The sequence below is a fragment of the Arachis hypogaea genome, chromosome 10 (genome assembly GCF_003086295.3).
Source record: "Arachis hypogaea cultivar Tifrunner chromosome 10, arahy.Tifrunner.gnm2.J5K5, whole genome shotgun sequence".
NCBI lineage: Eukaryota > Viridiplantae > Streptophyta > Magnoliopsida > Fabales > Fabaceae > Arachis > Arachis hypogaea.
This window is the reverse complement of record NC_092045.1, coordinates 21121210-21142077: the sequence shown is the minus strand read 5'-3', so window position 1 is coordinate 21142077 and position 20868 is coordinate 21121210. Positions and strand designations below refer to the sequence as shown.

Genomic DNA, 20868 nt, shown 5'->3' with positions numbered 1-20868 from the left:
GACTAAAGAAATCTCTATCACAAGAGAGCAGAGAGCAAAGATTAAAAAAAATATTAAACAAATTTCTACCACAAGAGAGCAGAACACAGAAAAAAATATATTAACTAAAGGAATATCTGTCATAGGAGAGCAGATCTCTGCCACAGGAAAGAAAATGACAAAGATAAAAAAGAGTAGTTGATGATAAATAATGAAAATGGTTATGTGAGAATCTGTTGTATGTAGAAGGACAGTCCGACCACCGAGATTCACTTTTTAGGAAACCTCTGGTCTAGGGCCACAGCTTATGACGACAGGGAGTGTTCACAGAGATTTTGTTATACATACTTTCGGTCTAAGACCGCAGCCTGTAACAATACGGGGTTCACAAAGGTATCTCAGACATACGTTGGCGAGAAAAAACTACTCTGTATTGACAGGGCTGTGTATAGGGAGTATGCCAACTGAAAATTCTCATGGTGTTTATATAAAGACAATTTTATGTGACTATTATATTAGTGGTTAGTAATAAAAATATTTATTCTTATGATAAGTCTTTTTTAGAGTTAATTTTATTTCAGCCTATTATTGCCTAAGACTGAGTTTATTTCAGGCTTCTCATAGTTCTTTATCTGCTGCTGCTACCGCTGCCACCTCTTGTATTTTGTCTCTGTTGTGGTGCTGGTCCGTTGTTGCTGTCATATTGATTTGCTGTTGCTCTGTGTAGTAGTTCTCATTATGCTGTTGTGGTAGTGCTGCTTTGCTGCTGGTGGCATATCTGATTCCTTTTAAAAAGGGATCAGCTATAATTTATATTGCAGAGGGAGCTAGACAGGTGATTTAGATTACATAATTATTTCTGCATATAAAATCGACGAAACTAGCATTTATTAAAACTCAAAGTTGCTAACTGATATCGTGTATTATCTTTCTTAATGCAAGATTTACTTCAAAAGACTAATGCTACGGATGCATGTATTGAGGGACATTAGTGGATATATTCAACAAAAGGTGTGTTATTAATTGTTTATGCTTTTATGGTCATGCTTGATGGAAATGGATGTGTTGTTGATTTTGTTAATGATTGAATTACTCATTCTAGGCCTACCTTTTTGGCAACCGAGCTTTTATGTCAATTCTCTTATTATGTTAATTTATTTTTTATGTTGTCTCTTTAACTAATTATTTATAATACTCAAAACCAGGACTTTATTTACAGGAAGTAGAATTTACAGGAGCTTTGCCAAAAGAACTCATGTAGACCTTTTCTCTTCTTTTTTTAGAATATTTTATTTTAATAAATTTTGTTGGGTAAAGAAATGTCTTAATTAATGGTTATTATACTTGTCAAAATATTTCTATACAAAATTCTTATTATGCATGCTTTAGTTTGAAGGGAACATGGGTATTATTAAAACTCATTTTTCATCTTATACAATAAAAAAGAGATAAATAAAACTGTAACTGTGATAGTGGAGATGCAATGATTTCTGAAATTATAAAATCCTCTTTCTTTCAAGAATTAAATCTTTTGTTTTTTGGTCTATATGCCTGCTTAATTCATTATCATGCTCCTCATTGTTTTATTGTTCTTTGAAGATTTGCTTTGTGATAGTGCCCTGTGTAAGTGTAATAACAACCTAATCTTTTTTGAAAATGTTGAATATAATAGAAGTGACTCTAAGGTTGTATTGATGGTGAGTCTAATTCTAATATATGCTACCTCTCCCCCGAAATTTTCTCCAATTTGAGAAGTTTATTATTATATAGTTTTGATTTGATCCAATAGGATCCTAGAATTTTAGGGCATTATTTTGGAGAACAAATTTTGGTCACTAAATTATTTAGTTCACATTATCACAATGTTGGTTTGCTATTTGCAATGTTTCATATTTTAAATGTTCAATGATAAATATAGAAGTGATAAGAGGCTGACACTACGCATATTATATGATGTTTTCTAGGGACTAATGACTTTGGTCAACTTGGTGATGGAAAAAAGTGAAGCCATTAGAGTTAGAATTTGTAAACTCTGTGTCCTACATAATTCTTAATTCTCTTCTTAAAAATTTATTTTTGTTAATATTTGTAAATTTCATGTATACAACCGTTGCACGCGTATAGATGTGATCCTTTCAAAAGCGCACTGGTAGTTCAAAAAGCGTGTCAAAAAATTATTGTTATGTTTTTTTCAACTTTTTATCATGTTTTAAAAATGTAGCGAAATCCTGATTTCTTGTAGTCGTCCTGTGCTATCAAAGCCCACTGTCACGGCCTTGGACACACTCCAACGCTACCGTGCCGGCACTCGGACTTACTCAACCTCTTGAGTTAAGACCAAGTCAGCCTAACCCTCAATACTTAGCAAGAAAGCTAAGAATACAAGAGAACACAAGAGAAAGGAAGCTTTGGTGGAAGAACACTTTATTGCTCAAGTGTGGTTACAAATGATTCACACACACCCAAACTCTAACTCTCACCCCTATTTATAGCCATCCACCTCCTCAATGGATGGTTAGGATTAAATCTAATCAACGGTCCAGATTAATCATCTAGAACCTTCTTTACAAATATCTATCCTACCACAACTCTCTAAATGTTTCTAGATTATTCCATACCACTCTTTATACTTCTATATACATCTATACTCTTCTAGAATACTCTATGACCTTCCAGAGTCTTCTAGAACCTTCTAGAGTATTCCGGAACCTTCTAGGACATTCTAGAACGTTCCGGAACCATCTAGAGTATTCTCAAACACTCCAAAAAACTATACAAACACTGTTAAATCTAACCTTCTAAAAATTTACCGTGACACCACGCTGCCAAATTAGTATGGACTGAATTTGCTATCCTCCCCTGCCAAAGAAGGGATTTGTGGGTGGCACATCGATCCGTCCTCTCTTGTTTTTTTTAGCTCTAAATAATATTATAATAAGTATATATAATTCAATAAATTTATGACAAACTGACTATATTATTTTTAAGCTCTAAACAATAAATACACAATTCATAATAATTACCACACTTAAATCACATACAATATTAACCATATTACATCTCAAATACAACAATATAATTCATATTCCATAAATCTACATCAAATTATTAAACCACATTTAAATCAAAATACACCACATAATCCATAATAATAACCATGTTACTATAAATTCTCTTAATTTCATATTTATATGATGCTATAAAATAATTAAAATATCCTTTAAAAAAAAATAATATTGTCGGCATGTTCCGCCCCTTCCAAAGCCCGCGAGTATGGCATGTGGGTTTGACAGGTTTTTAAAAATTGGCAAGTCCAAAATTTTATTTCGGTCTATCTTTTTTGGTGATATGGTCCAGCAAATTCAGCTTGTTTAGTCAACCCTACTTAGGTGGTACACGTTTTTCATAAAACTAAAGAATAGAAAAGATTAAAATTGCAAATTTTATGAATGAAAAATGTCAAACTTTCGTGAATTTTTAAAAATTGAAGTTGCATATTTAAGCTTTGTAACTTTTGTAATTTTTTGGAAAAAAAAAAGAGTGACTCATTTTTAAATTAGTTATAAATGGATAATATTTATAAAATTTAAATTAAAAAAATAAAGTGATTCTTTAAATATAGAAAACATGATTAACTAACAAATTAAAAAATTAGGATATTTAAATTTAAAGACCGACTAATGGATAAAAGTTAAAAGACAAGTAGTATTTTCGTGTTTAGATGAACAATATATTAATAAAAGGAGCCACTCAGATAAAGACGCCTAAAACGTCTTTTTTTAAAGATGTTTTTATATTGTGTTTTAATTAGTTTCTGTATAATTTATTCTGTGTTTCTCATCACATATTATTAAATTTTTCAAAAGATTTTCTTTCCAAAAACAATAAAAAAACATTTAATTTGGACTAAAACAAAAAAGATAATAAATTAACTATTAACTTTTTTTAAAAGATTATTTACATAAAAAAATATAACATTCATCAAAATATATATATATATATATATATATATATATATATATATATATATATATATATATATATATAACAAGCTCTTAAAATTTTTATAAATAAAAAAATAATTAATTTTTATTCGTATAATATATAAAATAATTACTATATTATTATTATTATTATATTATAGATTAAAATTTATTAATTTAAATTTTGTTTTTATTTTTAATATAAGCATTAGAAATAAATAAATTTTTTATAACAAGATGTAATATAATAAAATATATATAATATTAATTAGTTTTTAAAAAATTCAGAAAAGATGGTTTTTTCTAATAAACTGTTATAAAAAAATTAACATTATAAAAACTAATTTCAACCAATATGACATAATAGATTATTAAATATATTTAATACAAAACACATTAAATATAAATTTTTATTGAGTTTAAATTTTAAATAATTTTTAATTGAATTTCGAATATTTTTATTTTAAAGAATTAGAATATTTTAATATTATTTTTTTTGTATCTTTTTAATCGAGTCTTTGATTTTTTAAATTATAAACTTTATTTATAATTAAGAGTAATGTTTTAACACCACCAATTAGTCACATATATAAAAATACAGAGCAATTCTATTGTCATAATTATAATCTAACTTTATAAGCAATACAATACAATGAAACTATATATAAGTAATATAACTAAATTTTATCTACATCTATAGTCACATTTCATAAATAATATAATTAAATTATATTTATGTTTATAATTAAAATATGAATAAAAATACAAAAAATTATCAGGATGATTAATTTTTTCGTTCATAATTTTTTTATTATTTTTGTTGTGAAAAGTTTAATTATTTTAATAATTAATTATTTTTTAAAAAAGATAATTGAATAACACAAAAAAGTCTTATTAAGAGTAATTTATTTATATATAATTAAAAAATAATTGAATAACTATATATGGTAAAAAATTAATATTATTAAAAAAATAAAAATAAAATTTATTTTAAAATTAAAAATAAAGTTTATTTAAAAATAAAATTAAAAATTATGATTTTTTTTCTTTTTTCCAAAATTTATCTATGAGTAATTCTATAAATATTTTATGATGAATAAAAATATTAAACTCGTACTAAAATTTATTCTAATAAAATTTATTTTTATTAATAAACTATTGAAAAGAATTTTATTTCCTCCATTAGAGAAGAATGATAAACTTCCATACTTCTATTATGTTATGACAATAATTTGGCCTATTATTTTTTAATGTACATAATAATAATAATAATAATAATAATAATAATAATAATAATAATAATAATAATAATAATAATAATAAACAAGTATATCACCGTAAAAAGGGAAGCATGTCACCAAATAATTTATCATCCGAATTATATATGAATCAAATTGATAATATGAGGGCTAACACTACAAAAATCGATAACAAAGTTAGGGACTTACAAAACCTTTCTTAAGATCATAGAAAAAAAACGTTTATATTTGTGTGATATATAAAACAATTATCATAATATTATTATTATTATATTATATATATATGAGCAAAAAAAGTCCAAATGTTTTAAAGTAAAATTTTTTTTTAATATTTGTCACTGCCTCACAAAATCGTTAACGACATGCTGAGATGGACTAACGACTGCTACATTATACATTCTAGCGACTATTTGACGTGACAATTAAAATTTTTTATACCTTATTTTTTTTAACTAAACACTTAAAACCCTAATATGAGTCACGGATACCTAAGTTAAAAAAATCAAACTAAGTAAATTAAAACTTTAAAAATCATATTAAAGCTCGAATATAACTTCAAAACAAAACTTTAACTTATGCAGTGATTAATTTAAATGAGAATCAAATAAATTAAAATTCAACATAATTTTTATCAATGTTTTCAAATTCGAAATTTCTATACCAAAATTAACTAGGATTTTTCTTTAAATTAAAAATTTAATGAAATAGTGACTTTAATTATCTTAACTAATGTCCTAATTAATTACTTTTATGTCTTAAAAAAACCGTATATGAGAAGAAAATAATTAATTTGTCTATTTTAATAAATAGTTATTTTACTAAAATAAAAGAAACTATTTTTTTTAGAATTTTTTAAGAATTAATTAATATTATATATATTTTGTTACGCTACATTTAGTTATAAAAATTTTATTTATTTCTAATGCTTATATTAAAAATAAAAAAATTTAAATTAGTGAATCTTAATCTATAATATAATAATAATATAGTAATTATTTTATATATTGTACGGATATAAATAAATTATTTTTTTATTTATAAAAATTTTAAGAGACTTGAGCTTGTTTTATATATATATATATATATATATATATATATATATATTTTTGATGAATGTGATATATTTTTTTATATAAATAATTTTTTTAAAAAAATTTAATAGTTAATCTATTATTTTTTTGTTTTAGTTTAAATTAAATGTTTTTAATGTTTTTGGAAAGAAATTTTTTTAAAAAATTTAATAATATGTGATAAAGAACATTGAATAAATTATACAAAAATCAATTAAAACACAACATAAAAATATCTTTTAAAAAAAAAATTTTAGACATCTTTATATGAGTGGGCCTCCCTAATAAAAAGGATGCACATGTGCAGGGCAATGGCAAGAATCATGATACAGCCTAACCACACCATGCATTTTGAGTGAGACCTACACTCACTTATTAGAACCTGGATATCTCAAAACTACAAAGAAGCCAAGCATAAATTCAATTTCTCCCACATCAACATGAGTAAGCTAACAGCGGCAATTCTTTTCATTGATAAAAGAAGCAATCTTTTTCAAGACCTGACGAGAATTGTCTTCATAAGGCTTATAAACATGCTCGCAATGTCCCAAACCCTGATGCTCAACGAGCTCAACACTTCCACTCCAACCACTCTTCTTCAGTGCCGTAACGTAGTTCCTTCCGGCAACCAGCAAAGGATCCTTCTCCGCCACACACACCAAAACCCTCTTACACCCAAGACTCTGTAAATCCTCCGCCCTCGGCTTCAGCCTCGGATCCTCCGGCCCATTCTTCTCCTTGCACATGAACAGCCACTGATCATCGTCCCCTATTCCACCAAAGAAAGGGTGCACCAGAATCGAACCCTCCACACTCACACCCCTCGGTAACACTGTTTTTCCCACTAGGCTAGCCACCCAGTGCGAGAGGTTACCGCCGGTGCCGCTTCCGGCGATGAAAACACGCTGCAGGTCAGCAAGGTCGTTAAGCCAGGGCTCTGGCCCATCCCCGTCCACGTGAGACACGACCCACTGGAGAGATCTCCAGGCGTCTTCGTAGCACTCGGGCGGTGGTCGGGCCGGGAACTTAGCGTACTCTACGGAGACCGCAAGGACCTTGGCTTCGTTGGCAATGGCAGCGACGTGGTTACTGTATTCCTCAGTGAAGGCGGAATTGGCGCAGAAGCCGCTGCCATGGAAGAAGAGCAAGACAGGGAGTTTGTTGTTGCGGTTGGGTGTTTTTGGGAGGAAGATACGAGCGGAGACTGGTGCACATTGATCGGAAGAAATGACGGTGTCTTTAACGTCGGAGGGAGGATAGAATACTGGTGGGGAATGGAGTAACTCCACCCCACCGTCTTTGTAGACGCGGAAGAAGGGGAACTCGAGTGACACCTCCTTTTCTTCCATGGTAGCTTCCACTCTCCTTTTCTTGATTGTTGCAGTGCTTAGAGAAATAGAGCTCCACCGTGCAGTTGCCATTGTTGTGTGTTGTGTGTTTGATGAGTGAAGAATTGGTGAGGATGTAGGTGGACGAAGGGTTCACTTATATAATCAATACATCCACCGTAAAAATTATTTAAAAAGACGTTGACCTGATCAATTTAAAAGATTTATTTGTAATTAATTTTTTCTCTCTCTCTCCAACTTGTTAATGTATAATAATATATATAAATTATTGGTGAGGAAATGGATTCTCTTCCGTGAAAAAAAATACTTAAGAGAATAAAATGTAATCTTTTATTTTTAATTTTATAAGGGGAACCAAAAATAAATAAAAAAGTGAAAATAATAAAAGGTTAAATTCAACACTTATCAGTATCCAATTTATTTTTTTCAACGAAGAGAATCCATTCCCGACTTTTGTACCATTATTAATTTATACATACGGTACTATATAAAAAATAAAAATTTGTCATGTGAATTTTATTTATCTTTGTTAGTATTTATTTTTTGTTTAATTTTTAAAAATTTTAAATTATTATATTTACAAAAATATTTTTATTTATAATTATAAAAAATAAATATATTCTTATAATTAATTTTATTAAATGACTAAACAATATTTTTTATTTATATAATAAGAATACCTTTTTTAAATAATAATCAAAATTAAAATTAAATCATCGTACCATTTCAAAAAATAAAAAGAAACATAAAATCAATTAATCAAAAACATCATTTGTGCTTGCTCTTTTTTTTTCTTATAATTAAAAGTACCCAAAAATAAAGAACAAAGCCTAACCTTAACAAAAGTCTCAAAATCAGTCATTGTCTCTTTCTCCCTATTCGTTACGCCCTTTCTTGTTGCTTTCCTAGTCATATTTTCGCTGTGTGCTCCTTTACCTTGCGTTGTCCCAGCTTTGCCGTCCTGCCTCACGCTACTGTTGTTGTCCTGCCTTGCAACATTGTCTTGTTTGTGCGTGTTGTCGTATAGGTGTTATATCGCACGATGCTCCCTGCTGCGACCTGTGGGTGTTGCCGTGTTGGAAGTTGCTAGTGTCACCATCGTTGCTGTTCTCTTCTCCGCCATGGTGCCACCGATTTAGGTAAGCTACAAACCTCTTCTTTCCCCTTCTGATAGTCCCCTCCTACCTCTATTCAGTACTCCGGTTCAAAGTTCAAACTTCAATCTACTATATCCTTTTATTTGATTCTGGATATGATTATGAATTTATAATTCTACTGGATTGACTTTTATATATAATTAAAACATGATTTATTCTTATGTTACCTGCTATATTGACGTTAGAATTTTTGCTAGTAAAGAATTTTATAAAAATAGTCGCATTGTAGATATAGATTCTAAACCAACAGAAATTCCAAACCCCTTTAAAATTGAAACCGAGTATTTAAACCTCGGGTCGTCTTCTCAAGGAATTGCAGGGAGATATGTTCTTATTATTGGTTATGAAAAAGTGTGTTTTGGGGTTTTGGATTAAGGTAAAAAGTTAGTTGAATGACAAGTAAAATAAAATAATAATAACTATAAAATAAACTCTTGACAAGGTATGAGAAATTAGAAGTCCTATCCTAGTTATCCTTATCAATTGTGATGAGAATTGGATTTTCCCCCCACTTTGTTAACCTCTAACTATGAAGGTAAGTTAAGTAAATGAATTAATTCGAATCCTCAAGTCCTAGTCTTTCCTTGGGAAAAGTTAGAGTTATTGGATCTCGAATTAATTCTTGAAGAATTCCAATTTTTAGTCAACAATGAGTTTGATAACTCAAGAGTTACCAATTAATCAACCAAAGCCAAAAATATAAAAAACTAAACTGAAATCATAAATATCTGAAATACCTCAAATTATATTGAATAAAAATATCAATTCTAACACGGACAATATCCATAAGCCAATTGGGCAACATAAACCAAATACAAATAAAAGCTTCAGAGTAAACGAAAATAGAAGAGAAAATAAATAGTAAAAGGAATATTGAACCTGTGATGAAGAAGTTGAAATCCTAATCCTAATCCTAATCCTAAGAGAGAGGAGAGAACATCTCTCTCTAAAAACTACATCTAAAACTAAAATTATGAATTATGAGAGCATCCTGAGTCTCTGCAAGTTTCCTGACTTTAATCTGTGTTTTTGGGCCAAAAACTGGGTTGAAATGCGGCCCAGAATTTCTGCCAGCGACTTTTGTAATTCTGTAGATCGCGCACGTCACGCGATCGCGTCATCCATGCGGATGCATCATTCGCATTTTTCCCTGCCACGCGTTCGCGTCGTCCACGCTTCCGCGTCACTTGTGCTTTTCCAATCTGCGCGGTTGCGTGAGCCATGCTGCCGCTTCACTGCGAATTCCTTTCTTCTGTGCGGTCGCGTTGCTGATGCGTACGCGTCACTTCTCGATGGTCATCTCCTCAATTTCTTGTGTTCCTTCCATTTTTGCAAGCTTCCTTCCCAATCTCTCACTCATTCATGCCCTATAAAGCCTGAAACACTTAACACACAGATCAAGGCATCGAATGGTAATAAGAGAGGATTAAGATTAGCTAAATTAAGACCAAAGAAGCATATTTTCAATCATGTAATAATTTTAGAAAGGAAATATAAATGCATGCTAATTATATGAATAAGTGGGTAAAGACCATGATAAAACCACACAATTAAACACATTTTAAACCATAAAATAGTGGTTTATCAACCTCCCCACACTTAAACATTAGCATGTCCTCATGCTAAACTCAAGGAGACTAAATAAATGAGTAGGAAAAGGCAAGACTCATGCAATGCAACCTATGAATGTGAATGCAACTACATGCTAAAATGATTCTACCTACTTGGTGAAAAAGTAAATAAATCTTTCAAGAATAAATATGAACTGGATTTCACTAATTCAAATCACAAAATACAATATAAATAACTTGCAAGAAGAAGATAGCTTAGAAAAGCAGGGAACATAGAATTAAGCACTGAACCCTTATTAGTAGTGTATATCATTCTAACTCTCAAGTGTTTAGGGTCAATTCTCTCAATTCTCTACTAATCTTGCTTTCTATAGCTTGCTCTTCATCTAACAATCAACAAAAATTTAATGCACCAATACACAAATCAAGAGGTCTTTTAAGGTTTGTAATGAGGTTAGGGTCAAGGTAGGATTGTATTTGGCCAAGTGGACTAAAATCTGAATCCTTAATTAACATAAACTTTCCACCTAGCTTAAGACAATTCATTTAATTAAAATGAAAAATCTAACTTCCCATTAACTGTGTTTACTACATGTTTATGCATTCTAAGTTTTGAGTACAGCTCATATGCATTGATTTCACTTATTTATTTTGGGGCATTTTGTCCTCTTTTATTAATTGCTCTTTTCTTTTTCTTTTTCACTTTTTTTTCCAATGCATATAATTAAGGTATTGAATGCAATAACATGTGCTCAACCATTATTTTGCACATTTTCACTAAAATATACAACACCCAATTATTCAAACCAAATATTTTCAAACCCAACTTCCCCACACTTAAAATCATAAGCACTTTACTAGTCTAAGCTAACCAAGGATTCAAATTAAGGACATTATTGTTTTCCGCTTAGAGTCAGTAATGAGCTAGAGTAAAGAACAAATAGGTATATTAGGCTCAAATTGGTTTGCAAAGGATAATGAAAGGGTAAGGCCATATGGGTATGTAAGCTTAGTGAAACAAAGGCCTCAATCATATCAGTGCATGCATACATCAAACAATGGAAGTATATTAAGCAAGACAAAGATCACAATTTTAGAGCGAAAAACACACACCAAAAATAAAATATTGGTTGGTAAAATGCAACCAATTCGAATAGGCTAAAAAATCTCACAGGTTTTGTGTGCTCGAGCTCTAAACCATGTTCCAGTATAATATTTCTTCAAACAAGTGTAACATTAAATTTTATTCAAATTAGTGAAATGCTCTAAAAGGTTTCTTGAAAAAGAAAATATTACTTTAACCAAGTGGTAAAATATGCAAAAATCAAACAAATATGCAATCAATCATGCAAATGCAACAATGAACAAGGAAAATAAACCATTGGTGTTAAGATAGAAGAGTAACTAACCCATGGAGATCGGTATCGACCTCCCTACACTTAAAGATTGCACCGTCCTCGGTGCATGCTGAGATGTGCAAGTGGACGGGTTTCTCCAACTGACGCTTTTTTCCAAAGATTGCGCAGATGGACTTGTTTGTCTCCCCTTTTAGAAGTTTCGCTTTTTTCCTTCCTCGGTGGCCATCTTGAAAGAAGAGGAAAAAGAAGAAAAAGTAACCCAGAAATAAAGATAAGAAAAAAAATAAAGTATGGGTGTTAATGCCAGATAATAAGGGTCTCAATTACATGGTAGCTACAACATGCAAGTGAGAAAATAATAGAAGCCATGGCATGACAGTGGTGCAAGATTTGAAATATAGGGGAGGAGAGTGTGGGTAATGAAAGACAATATAAGCTCATGTCAATGCAAAAAGGAATACAAATATCATAAAAGAATAGCATTGATTTAAATAATATGACCCAACAGTGTAAACAAGTCACTAAGCACCAGATAATACCAGAAAAGTTATAGCAGTTGAATAAAAAAATTTAACACCAATGGAAAAATAATAAAGTTAGAAAAGAAAATAAAAATATGCACAAAATTAAGATGTAATGAATGAGATATGCAAATAAATTAAGTAAAATAAAATAAAAGATAAGAAGAATGAGAAGGGAAAGAAGGGAAGAAGAAGTAAGTAAGAAAGGAGGGAGGAAAAATTAGGATTGGGGAAGAAAAGATAAAATATTTTGGCATATTAGGTTAAGGTGTGCGACGCTGGCAACGCGGTCGCGTGGGTGACGCGGCCGCGTGGTGCGCAATAAGGTCAGGCGACGCGGACGCGTGGGTCACGCGATCGCATCCCTTGATTTGTGCTAGTGGCGCGAGTGCAGCCTCGCATTCGCATAACTCTCTGTTTGAATTGCATTTTGCCAAAAATCTGGGTGACGCGGTCGCGTAGGTGACGCGATCGCGTGGATGTCCATTTTTGAAAGACGACGCGGCCGCGTGGGGCACGCGTTCGCGTGGGAGGGCTTGGGCTTCTAGCACGAGTCCAGCCCAATTCCAGCACAACTTTCGGCCATGCACCTTTTTGACGTCGATTTTCATGGCACGCGGCCGCGTGGGTGACGCGGTCGCGTGGGCGACGCGGTCGCGTGGGGTCAAATTATGCTAATGGCGCCCTCCAACCACGCTCTCGCGTGACTCTCTGTTCGATTCTTTTCTTCCCAACGCACTAGTGACGCGGACGCATCAGCGACGCTGTCGCGTCGCGTGCGTGTTTTCTCTCTTTTTTTTTCGTATGCAGAATGCAAAATGCAATGAATGTCATGCAAAAATTTCAGGTTCAATAAAAATTCAAAAATAGACTAAAATTAAAACTAAAAAGAGAACGATCATACTATGGTGGGTTGTCTCCTACCTAGCACTTTTAGTTAAAGTCCTTAAGTTGGACATTTGGCGAGCTCCCTGTCATGGTGGCTTATGCTTGTACTGATCCAGGAATCTCCACCAATGTTTGCAAATCCAATATCCTTCGGGATCCCAAATCTTGTTTCTGCACCCGTCTTCAAGTTGATTGTCATGATTTCATCCGGGTGGTTCAGCTTTAGAATTCTCACTGAAGCGTCCAAACAACTTCCTAGACCCATGCAACTGAGCTCTACACCAACCTTTACGTTTAAACATTGAGCACACAACCATGTTGAACCTTGCTTGACAACTTCTACCACGGACCATCTCCCTTTTACGCTTAATGTCACAAAGAGCTCTAAGTTGACCATCCGTCTCCAGTAGCCCATATTCAAGTCGGATTAGAAAGCTAAGGGATATGAATTTTACCCACTTGAATGTTGTGAAGGATGATGGCAACTTAGGGGAAGGTGTTTCTAATGAACGTGCAAGCTCCACTCCATTGTGCTCTTCTTCGACATCTTCTACCTCTTTGTAATCTTCAATATCAACCTCTTCCTTTTGGTGAATTTCTTCCAATTTAATCTCTTCTTCATTGTTCACCAAGGACATGGGATGTTGTGTTTCATCTTCTTTAAACTCCATATCAAGTCCAATGGAAGAGGATTCAAATGTAGATAAGAATTCATCAATGATTGAATCCATCTCTTGATCGTCTCCTTCAAAGTCTTCAACTATGATATGCTTTGGAGGTTGTACACCCTCCTCAACATCAGCTTCAAACGTCTTTGAAGGGTGCTCTATAACTTGACTTTCCCATGGAGGTTCAGTATCTCCTAAGTCTTCAACCACTGCCTCCTCTTCTTCTTCAATAATTCTGGCTTCCTCCACTTGTTCCAATATCAAATCGTGCTGCTCACTATCCACCGGAGTGCCCAATTTCTCCTTTGATGAGCGGATAATTTATACGCTTTTTGGCATTGTTTTTATATAGTTTTTAGTAAGTTTGAGCTACTTTTAGGGATGTTTTCATTAGTTTTTATGTTAAATTCACATTTCTGGACTTTACTATGAGATTGTGTGTTTTTCTGTGATTTCAGGTAAATTCTGGCTGAAATTGAGGGACTTGAGCAAAACTCTGAAGAAGGCTGACAAAAGGACTGCTGATGCTGTTGGAATCTGACCTCCCTGCACTCAAAATGGATTTTCTGGAGCTACAGAACTCCAATTGGCGCGCTCTCAACGGCGTTGGAAAGTAGACATCCAGAGCTTTCCAGCAATATATAATAGTCCATACTTTATTCGAAGAATGACGACGTAACTTGGCGTTGAACGCCAAGTTCATGCTGCTGTCTGGAGTTAAACGCCAGAAAAACGTCATGATCCGGAGTTGAACGCCCAAAACACGTCATAACTTGAAGTTCAACTCCAAGAGAAGCCTTAGCTCGTGGATTGATCAAGCTCAGCCCAAACATACACCAAGTGGGCCCCGGAAGTGGATTTATGCATCAATTACTTACTCATGTAAACCCTAGGAGCTAGTTTATTATAAATAGAACATTTATCTATTGTATTAGATATCTTTTGATCACTTTAGATCTTAGGATCAGATCTTTGAACGCATAGTTCTTAGACCTTCATGGGGGCTGGCCATTCGGCCATGCCTGAACCTTTTGCTTATGTATTTTCAACGGTGGAGTTTCTGCACACCATAGATTAAAGGTGTGGAGCTCTGCTGTACCTCAAGTATTAATACAATTCTATTTTCTTTTATTCAAATCTCTCTTATTCTTATTCCAAGATATTCATTCGTACCCAAGAACATGATGAGTGTAATGATGAAAGTGACGATCATTATCATTCTCACTTATGAACGCACGTGATTGACAACCACTTCCGTTCTACATGCAACCGAGCTTGAATGTGTATCTCTTAGATTCCCTAACAGAATTTTCGTGGTATAAGCTAGATAGATGGCGGCATTTATGAGGATCCGGAAAGTCTCACCTTGTCTGTGGTATTCCGAGTAGGATCCTGGGAATCCGGAAAGTCTCACCTTGTCTGTGGTAGTCCGAGTAGGATTCCGGTAATGAATGACTGTGACGTGCTTCAAACTTGCAAGTGCTGGGCGTTAGTGACAGACGCAAAAGAATCAAGGGATTCTATTCCAGTAGGCGCAGGAACCAACCAGTGATTAGCCGTGCTGTGACAGAGTGCGTGAGCGTAGTTTTCACTGCGAGGATGGGATGTAGCCATCAACCATGGGTGATGCCTCCAGACGATTAGCCGTGCGAGTGACAGCCGCATAGGATCATTTTCCCGAGAGGATTGAAAGTAGCCACCGCTGATGGTGAACCCCTATACACAGCTTGCCATGGAAAGGAGTAAGAAGGATTGAGTTGAAGCAGTAGGAGAGCAGGCGTCCTTGAGCCTTACAGTATCTCCATTCGCTTATCTGAAATTTTCACCAATGAATCTGCATAAGTATTCTATCCCTTTTATTAATCTATTCTCTTATTTCTATTTTCAAAACCCATAAACCATTTTAATCTGCCTAACTGAGATTTGCAAGGTGACCATAGCTTGCTTCATACCAACAATCTCTGTGGGATCGACCCTTACTCACGTAAGGTTTATTACTTGGACGACCCAGTACACTTGCTGGTTAGTTGAACGGAGTTGTGAGCTTCTCTAACAGTGCCTGAAACTCTTTTATCACAATTTCGTCCACCATCCTTCCTGCTACATTCTTCAGTAGATTTCCCACATGAAACCATGGGGGTTCTTTGAATGTCCGAATGTCGGAAAGGTAATCGATTTCTTTCTTGATCCAGGTATTTAAGTATGCAATCGTATTCGTCCTCGATGATTTTCTTTTCAACTATTTCTTCACTTTTAAGCACAAAATCCTCCTTGTTGTCTTCTTTCACTAGTTCTTCAACCGCTCTGTCAACTTCAAGGGTGTCTACTACCTTCATCTTTAGTGCCTCTTCTAGCTCCTTATGAAGTATGGATTCGCGAAGATGATCCCTTCTCTCTCGTTCCATGTCAATAGTATCAGTGGGATCATGTTGCTCTTGGATTGATGGATGTTGGTGCTCTTCCATGGATGGTGGTGATGGGATGGGTGGATTATTATGTGGTTGAGATGGAAGTGCAGTGGAGCTTGAGGGTTGAATATTGGGTGTAGAGGGTTGGCCCAAGTGGGATATAAGTGCTTAAAGAGTAGAGGCGAGACTAGTGATAGGAAAGTTTGCTTTCCATGGAGGTTTGGGGTGGATAGGAGGGTTCAATTGTTGGGAGAGAAGGTTCATAACATGGAAGTGGTTCCTCTTGATAAGGATATGGAGATGGTGTATATTGAGGTGGTGGTTCTGGGTATGGTTCATATGGTGGTTGGTGTGGTGAATAGGGATTGGGGTCATATGGAGGTGAATGGTGGAATGGAGGTGAATGGTGGAAAGGGGCTTGTGAGTGTGGTGGTTCAAAGTTATGTTGTGAGGATGGTCTCTGAGCATACGGTGGGGCTTGTTGGTAGCTACTAGGCAGTTTACCATATCTATCAGCTTGGTATGCATTGTAGGATGGTCTTTGTCTGTGATATCTAGGAGGGTGTTGTTGCCTAAAGGGTTGATCAGATCCTCTTGGCTCCGTCTGTCTTTGATTGCTTAGACCTTGATGCATAGTCCTGTTATAGCTTTCATTCCTTGCAACAAAATTAGAACCAAACTCAAAGCGAGAGGGGTGAGAATTCATAATAGCTATCAGAAATAAGAGGGAAAAGAAGAAGCAAATAAACAAGTAAAAGAAAAAAAAATATATATATATATATTTTTGAAAAATATTTACAATAACCAATAATAAGGCACACGTTTGCAATTTCCCGGCAACAGCGCCATTTTGACGTTAGGATTTTTGCTAGTAAAGAATTTTATAAAAATAGTCGCGTTGTAGATATAGATTCTAAACCAACAGAAATTCCTTCGTGCAAACGTTTTGGTTGTCACAAGTAACAAACCCCTTTAAAATTGATAACCGAGTATTTAAACCTCGGGTCGTCTTCTCAAGGAATTGTAGGGAGGTATGTTCTTATTATTGGTTATGAAAAAGTGTGTTTTGGGGTTTTGGATTAAGGTAAAAAGTTAGTTGAATGACAAGTAAAATAAAATAATAATAACTGTAAAATAAACTCTTGGCAAGGTATGAGAAATTAGAAGTCCTATCCTAGTTATCCTTATCAATTGTGATGAGGATTGGATTTTTCCCCCAGTTTGTTAACCTCTAACTATGAAGGTAAGTTAAGTAAATGAATTAATTCGAATCCTCAAGTCCCAGTCTTTCCTTGGGAAAAGTTAGAGTTATTGGATCTCGAATTAATTCTTGAAGAATTCTAATTTTCAGTCAACAATGAGTTTGATAACTCAAGAGTTACCAATTAATCAACCAAAGCCAAAAATATAAAAAGCTAAACTGAAATCATAAATATCTGGAATACCTCAAATTATATTGAATGAAAATGTCAATTCTAACACGGACAATATCCATAAGCCAATTGGGCAACATAAACCAAACACAAATAAAAGCTTCAGAGTAAACGAAAATAGAAGAGAAAATAAATAGTAAAAGGAATATTGAACCTGTGATGAAGAAGTTAAAATCCTAATCCTAATCCTAGTCCTAAGAGAGAGGAGAGAACATCTCTATCTAAAAACTACATCTAAAACTAAAATTATGAATTATGAGAGCATCCTGAATCTCTGCAAGTTCCCTGACTTTAATATGTGTTTCTGGGCCGAAAACTGGGTTGAAATGCAGCCCAGAATCTCTGCCAGCGACTTTTGTAATTCTGCAGATCGCACACGTCATGCGATCGCGCAATCCATGCGGACGCGTCATTCGCGTTTTTTCCTGCCACGCGTTCGCGTCGTCCATGCTTCCGCGTCACTTGTGCTTTTCCAATCTGCGCGGTCGCTTGAGCCATGCGGCCGCGTCACTGCAAATTCCTTTCTTCCGCGCGGTTGCATCGCTGACGCGTACGCGTCACTTCTCGCTGGTAATCTCCTCAATTTCTTGTGTTCCTTCCATTTTTGCAAGCTTCCTTCCCAATCTCTCACTCATTCATGCCCAAAAAAACACACAGATCAATGCATCGAATGGTAATAAGAGAGGATTAAGATTAGCTAAATTAAGACCAAAGAAGCATGTTTTCAATCATGTAATAATTTTAGGAAGGAAATATAAATGCATGCTAATTATATGAATAAGTGGGTAAAGACCATGATAAAACCACACAATTAAACACATTGTAAACCATAAAATAGTCGTTTATCATATATACTCCGTTAATGGTTGAAGTGAAATGAAGCACTATCAAAGAAGAGTGGACTACATCATCTTACCAAAATGATCAATTCACAAACTGCTATTGAACAAATCAACTTTAATTTTTGAAGTTACAAACTAACCGAAGATTTATATATTTATATATAAAGAATAGATGTATATTAGTATAATAAATTATAAAGAGGCTTGTATATATTAGAATCATGCTGAACTGAACTCAATTAAACTTTTGAAGTCTTTCAGTTGAATTTTTCTCTATTTTATTTTGTTTTGCATTTGTGGATATGCTAGAAATAGGAGAACAAGCTCCTGACTCATAAAAAATATCTGTATTTGTGTTTTTCTCTTTGAAATATTTATCTGTATAAGCTAACTGCGTCTTATTTAACACCGTAATGATTGTGGAGTATGGATGGCAACTTAGATGACAAACTACAGGAAGACGTATAGTTATACAATAAATGTAATTTTCTTTTGCTTGAAAAGAAAAAAAAGGATAAATATTTATATAATTCTAAAATATATAGTTTTGTTGGTAGAGGAGTACTAGGGAGCCAGCAGATTTTGTGATTTGTAGCCACCAATTAGTCATTATTAGTATTTTTAATGGTATGAGATTACCCACTTTTCTTTTGCTGGTTAAGTGTTGGCCAGATTTTAATAAAAGTACTGGCCCCTAGACTTTCTCTTATTAGTAACTCTAAAATATTTATATTTTTTTAGATTAATGATGATAAAAGGATGCGGCTTGTATTGGATTTGATTCTAAGGCCTCAACTTAATGCTGCACAATGTCATTGATTCTACTACCAGGAATTACAATAAATATAGATAAAAAGATTCAAATAAAAATTAAAAATCTGTAATTATCATATAGTCGTGTTTGGTTTATGTATGTTTAAAATTATTAGTTTCATCTCTTTTACTTAAAAAATTATTATGCACTATACTTTCTATGAACCCTTCTATCGACATCATATGAATGACTTTACAAAATTAAAAGTTTGAATTCTAATTTGCATTGTTGTAGATCATGTTTAAATGTTGTACGATTCTGCTCGACTTTTTCTTTCAAAAGTTGGTCTCAATATATATTTTTATGATGAGTAAAATTAATATATACAAAAGCATTGAGTAATAGAGCACCCAAACTACCAGTTGATAACAACATTCCTCTATAATTATTTGTTAATACTGTGCAACAATGACTTTGCATTCTTGGCTTACAACTTGTAAACCCTGAAAAATTAGCGAATAATTTGTCAATTAATTAAATTTTAATAAGAAAAATTAAAAATATAAATCTAATATTAAAATAGAAGAGAGCTCTTTAAAACGAGAATTTTAACACCAATTTCAAAGAATTTGGCACAAGATTGGGCCAAACATGCCCAACCGGCCCGTGGACCCAACTAACCCATCTCATTTAATGAGTTTCAGCCCGCTCTTCTTCCCTCTGCATGCAAGCACACTGAAACATTTTAGCAAGGGGAAGAACAATTCCAAAGTTCCAAAAACCCTTGGCTTTGATTAAATCCATATAACTTTTGATTCGAAACTTCGATCGCCGCACCGTTTGCTGCCACGCGACTACGGCATCGAACTCTACAAAGTCCGGTATATTGTAAGGTAAGAAATTCACATTTTCTTCCTTGATTTTCTCAGTTTTAGTTTCGAAAATCCATGAGCACTTATGTTGAAAATTGTTTAATTTCGATGTTTAGGATCAAATTAACTTGGTGGACTTGTCGGGTCTTGTCCCAATTTCCCGTTGGTAAGGTGAGAATCCTAAAACTTTAGTTAATTCATTAATTTGGTGTTTTGGGTATTGACTTTTGGGAATATGCTTGTGATAATTATGTTAGGTGCATGTAAATATGTGATATGAGGCAATTGGAGATGTTGGAAGCTTAATTGGAAGCTCGGTGAGAGTTCTAGTTGCTGAATTTTTAGCGGTTGAGGCTTACAACTTTGCCGTGTGGGGTACCTTGGATAAATACGTGGAAATCGGCCAAGGTATGGTTAAGATTTCACGCATTTAAATATAATATTCTGCGAAAACTTAGACTAGATGACCATAGGATAAGAATGAATGTATGAGGGTGTAAATTGCTTAGTGCCTTGTTGATAACTATGAACCAAGTTGAGTATGGATTTGTTATTTAATATTGAGAATGGAAATTTGAATGTTAAATGATGATTTAATGATGGTTGATTAAATTAGATTAATGAATGTGTATAGATGATGAATTGTTGAAGGTCTTCATGATATAGTTGTGGAATTATGGATGAGAATTATTTAGAATTGAGGTATAATGGATGATGGAAGGATGTAGAGTTGTGTTATGGTGGTATTGCATATGC

General features: G+C 33.6%; 2 protein-coding genes and 1 long non-coding RNA gene across 3 annotated transcripts in view; 1 reads left to right on the top strand and 2 right to left on the bottom strand.

Moving 5' to 3' along the window:
• Nucleotides 1-6718: 6718 nt before the first annotated feature.
• The window catches only part of LOC112715348 (probable carboxylesterase 7), a 249606-nt gene continuing 235456 nt past the window's right edge, over nt 6719-20868 (bottom strand). The window contains exon 2 of the mRNA XM_025767110.2: nt 6719-6791. The gene's annotated coding sequence lies outside the window, so the exon portion shown is untranslated. The remainder of the gene's footprint in view (nt 6792-20868) is intronic.
• LOC112715349 (probable carboxylesterase 1) lies at nt 6732-7767 on the bottom strand. The gene has a single exon (XM_025767111.2). The coding sequence runs from the start codon at nt 7710-7712 to the stop codon at nt 6741-6743; it is 972 nt and encodes a 323-aa protein (XP_025622896.1). The 5' UTR covers nt 7713-7767; the 3' UTR covers nt 6732-6740.
• Nucleotides 8364-14934, top strand: LOC140175822 (uncharacterized). The gene is made up of 2 exons (XR_011866505.1): nt 8364-8779; nt 14262-14934. It is a non-coding gene; the product is annotated as an uncharacterized lncRNA (long non-coding RNA).

Excerpts from the sequence above, each read along its gene's own strand:
- LOC112715349 (XM_025767111.2), bottom strand. The coding sequence starts at position 7,712 with ATGGCAACTGCACGGTGGAGCTCTATTTCTCTAAGCACTGCAACAATC.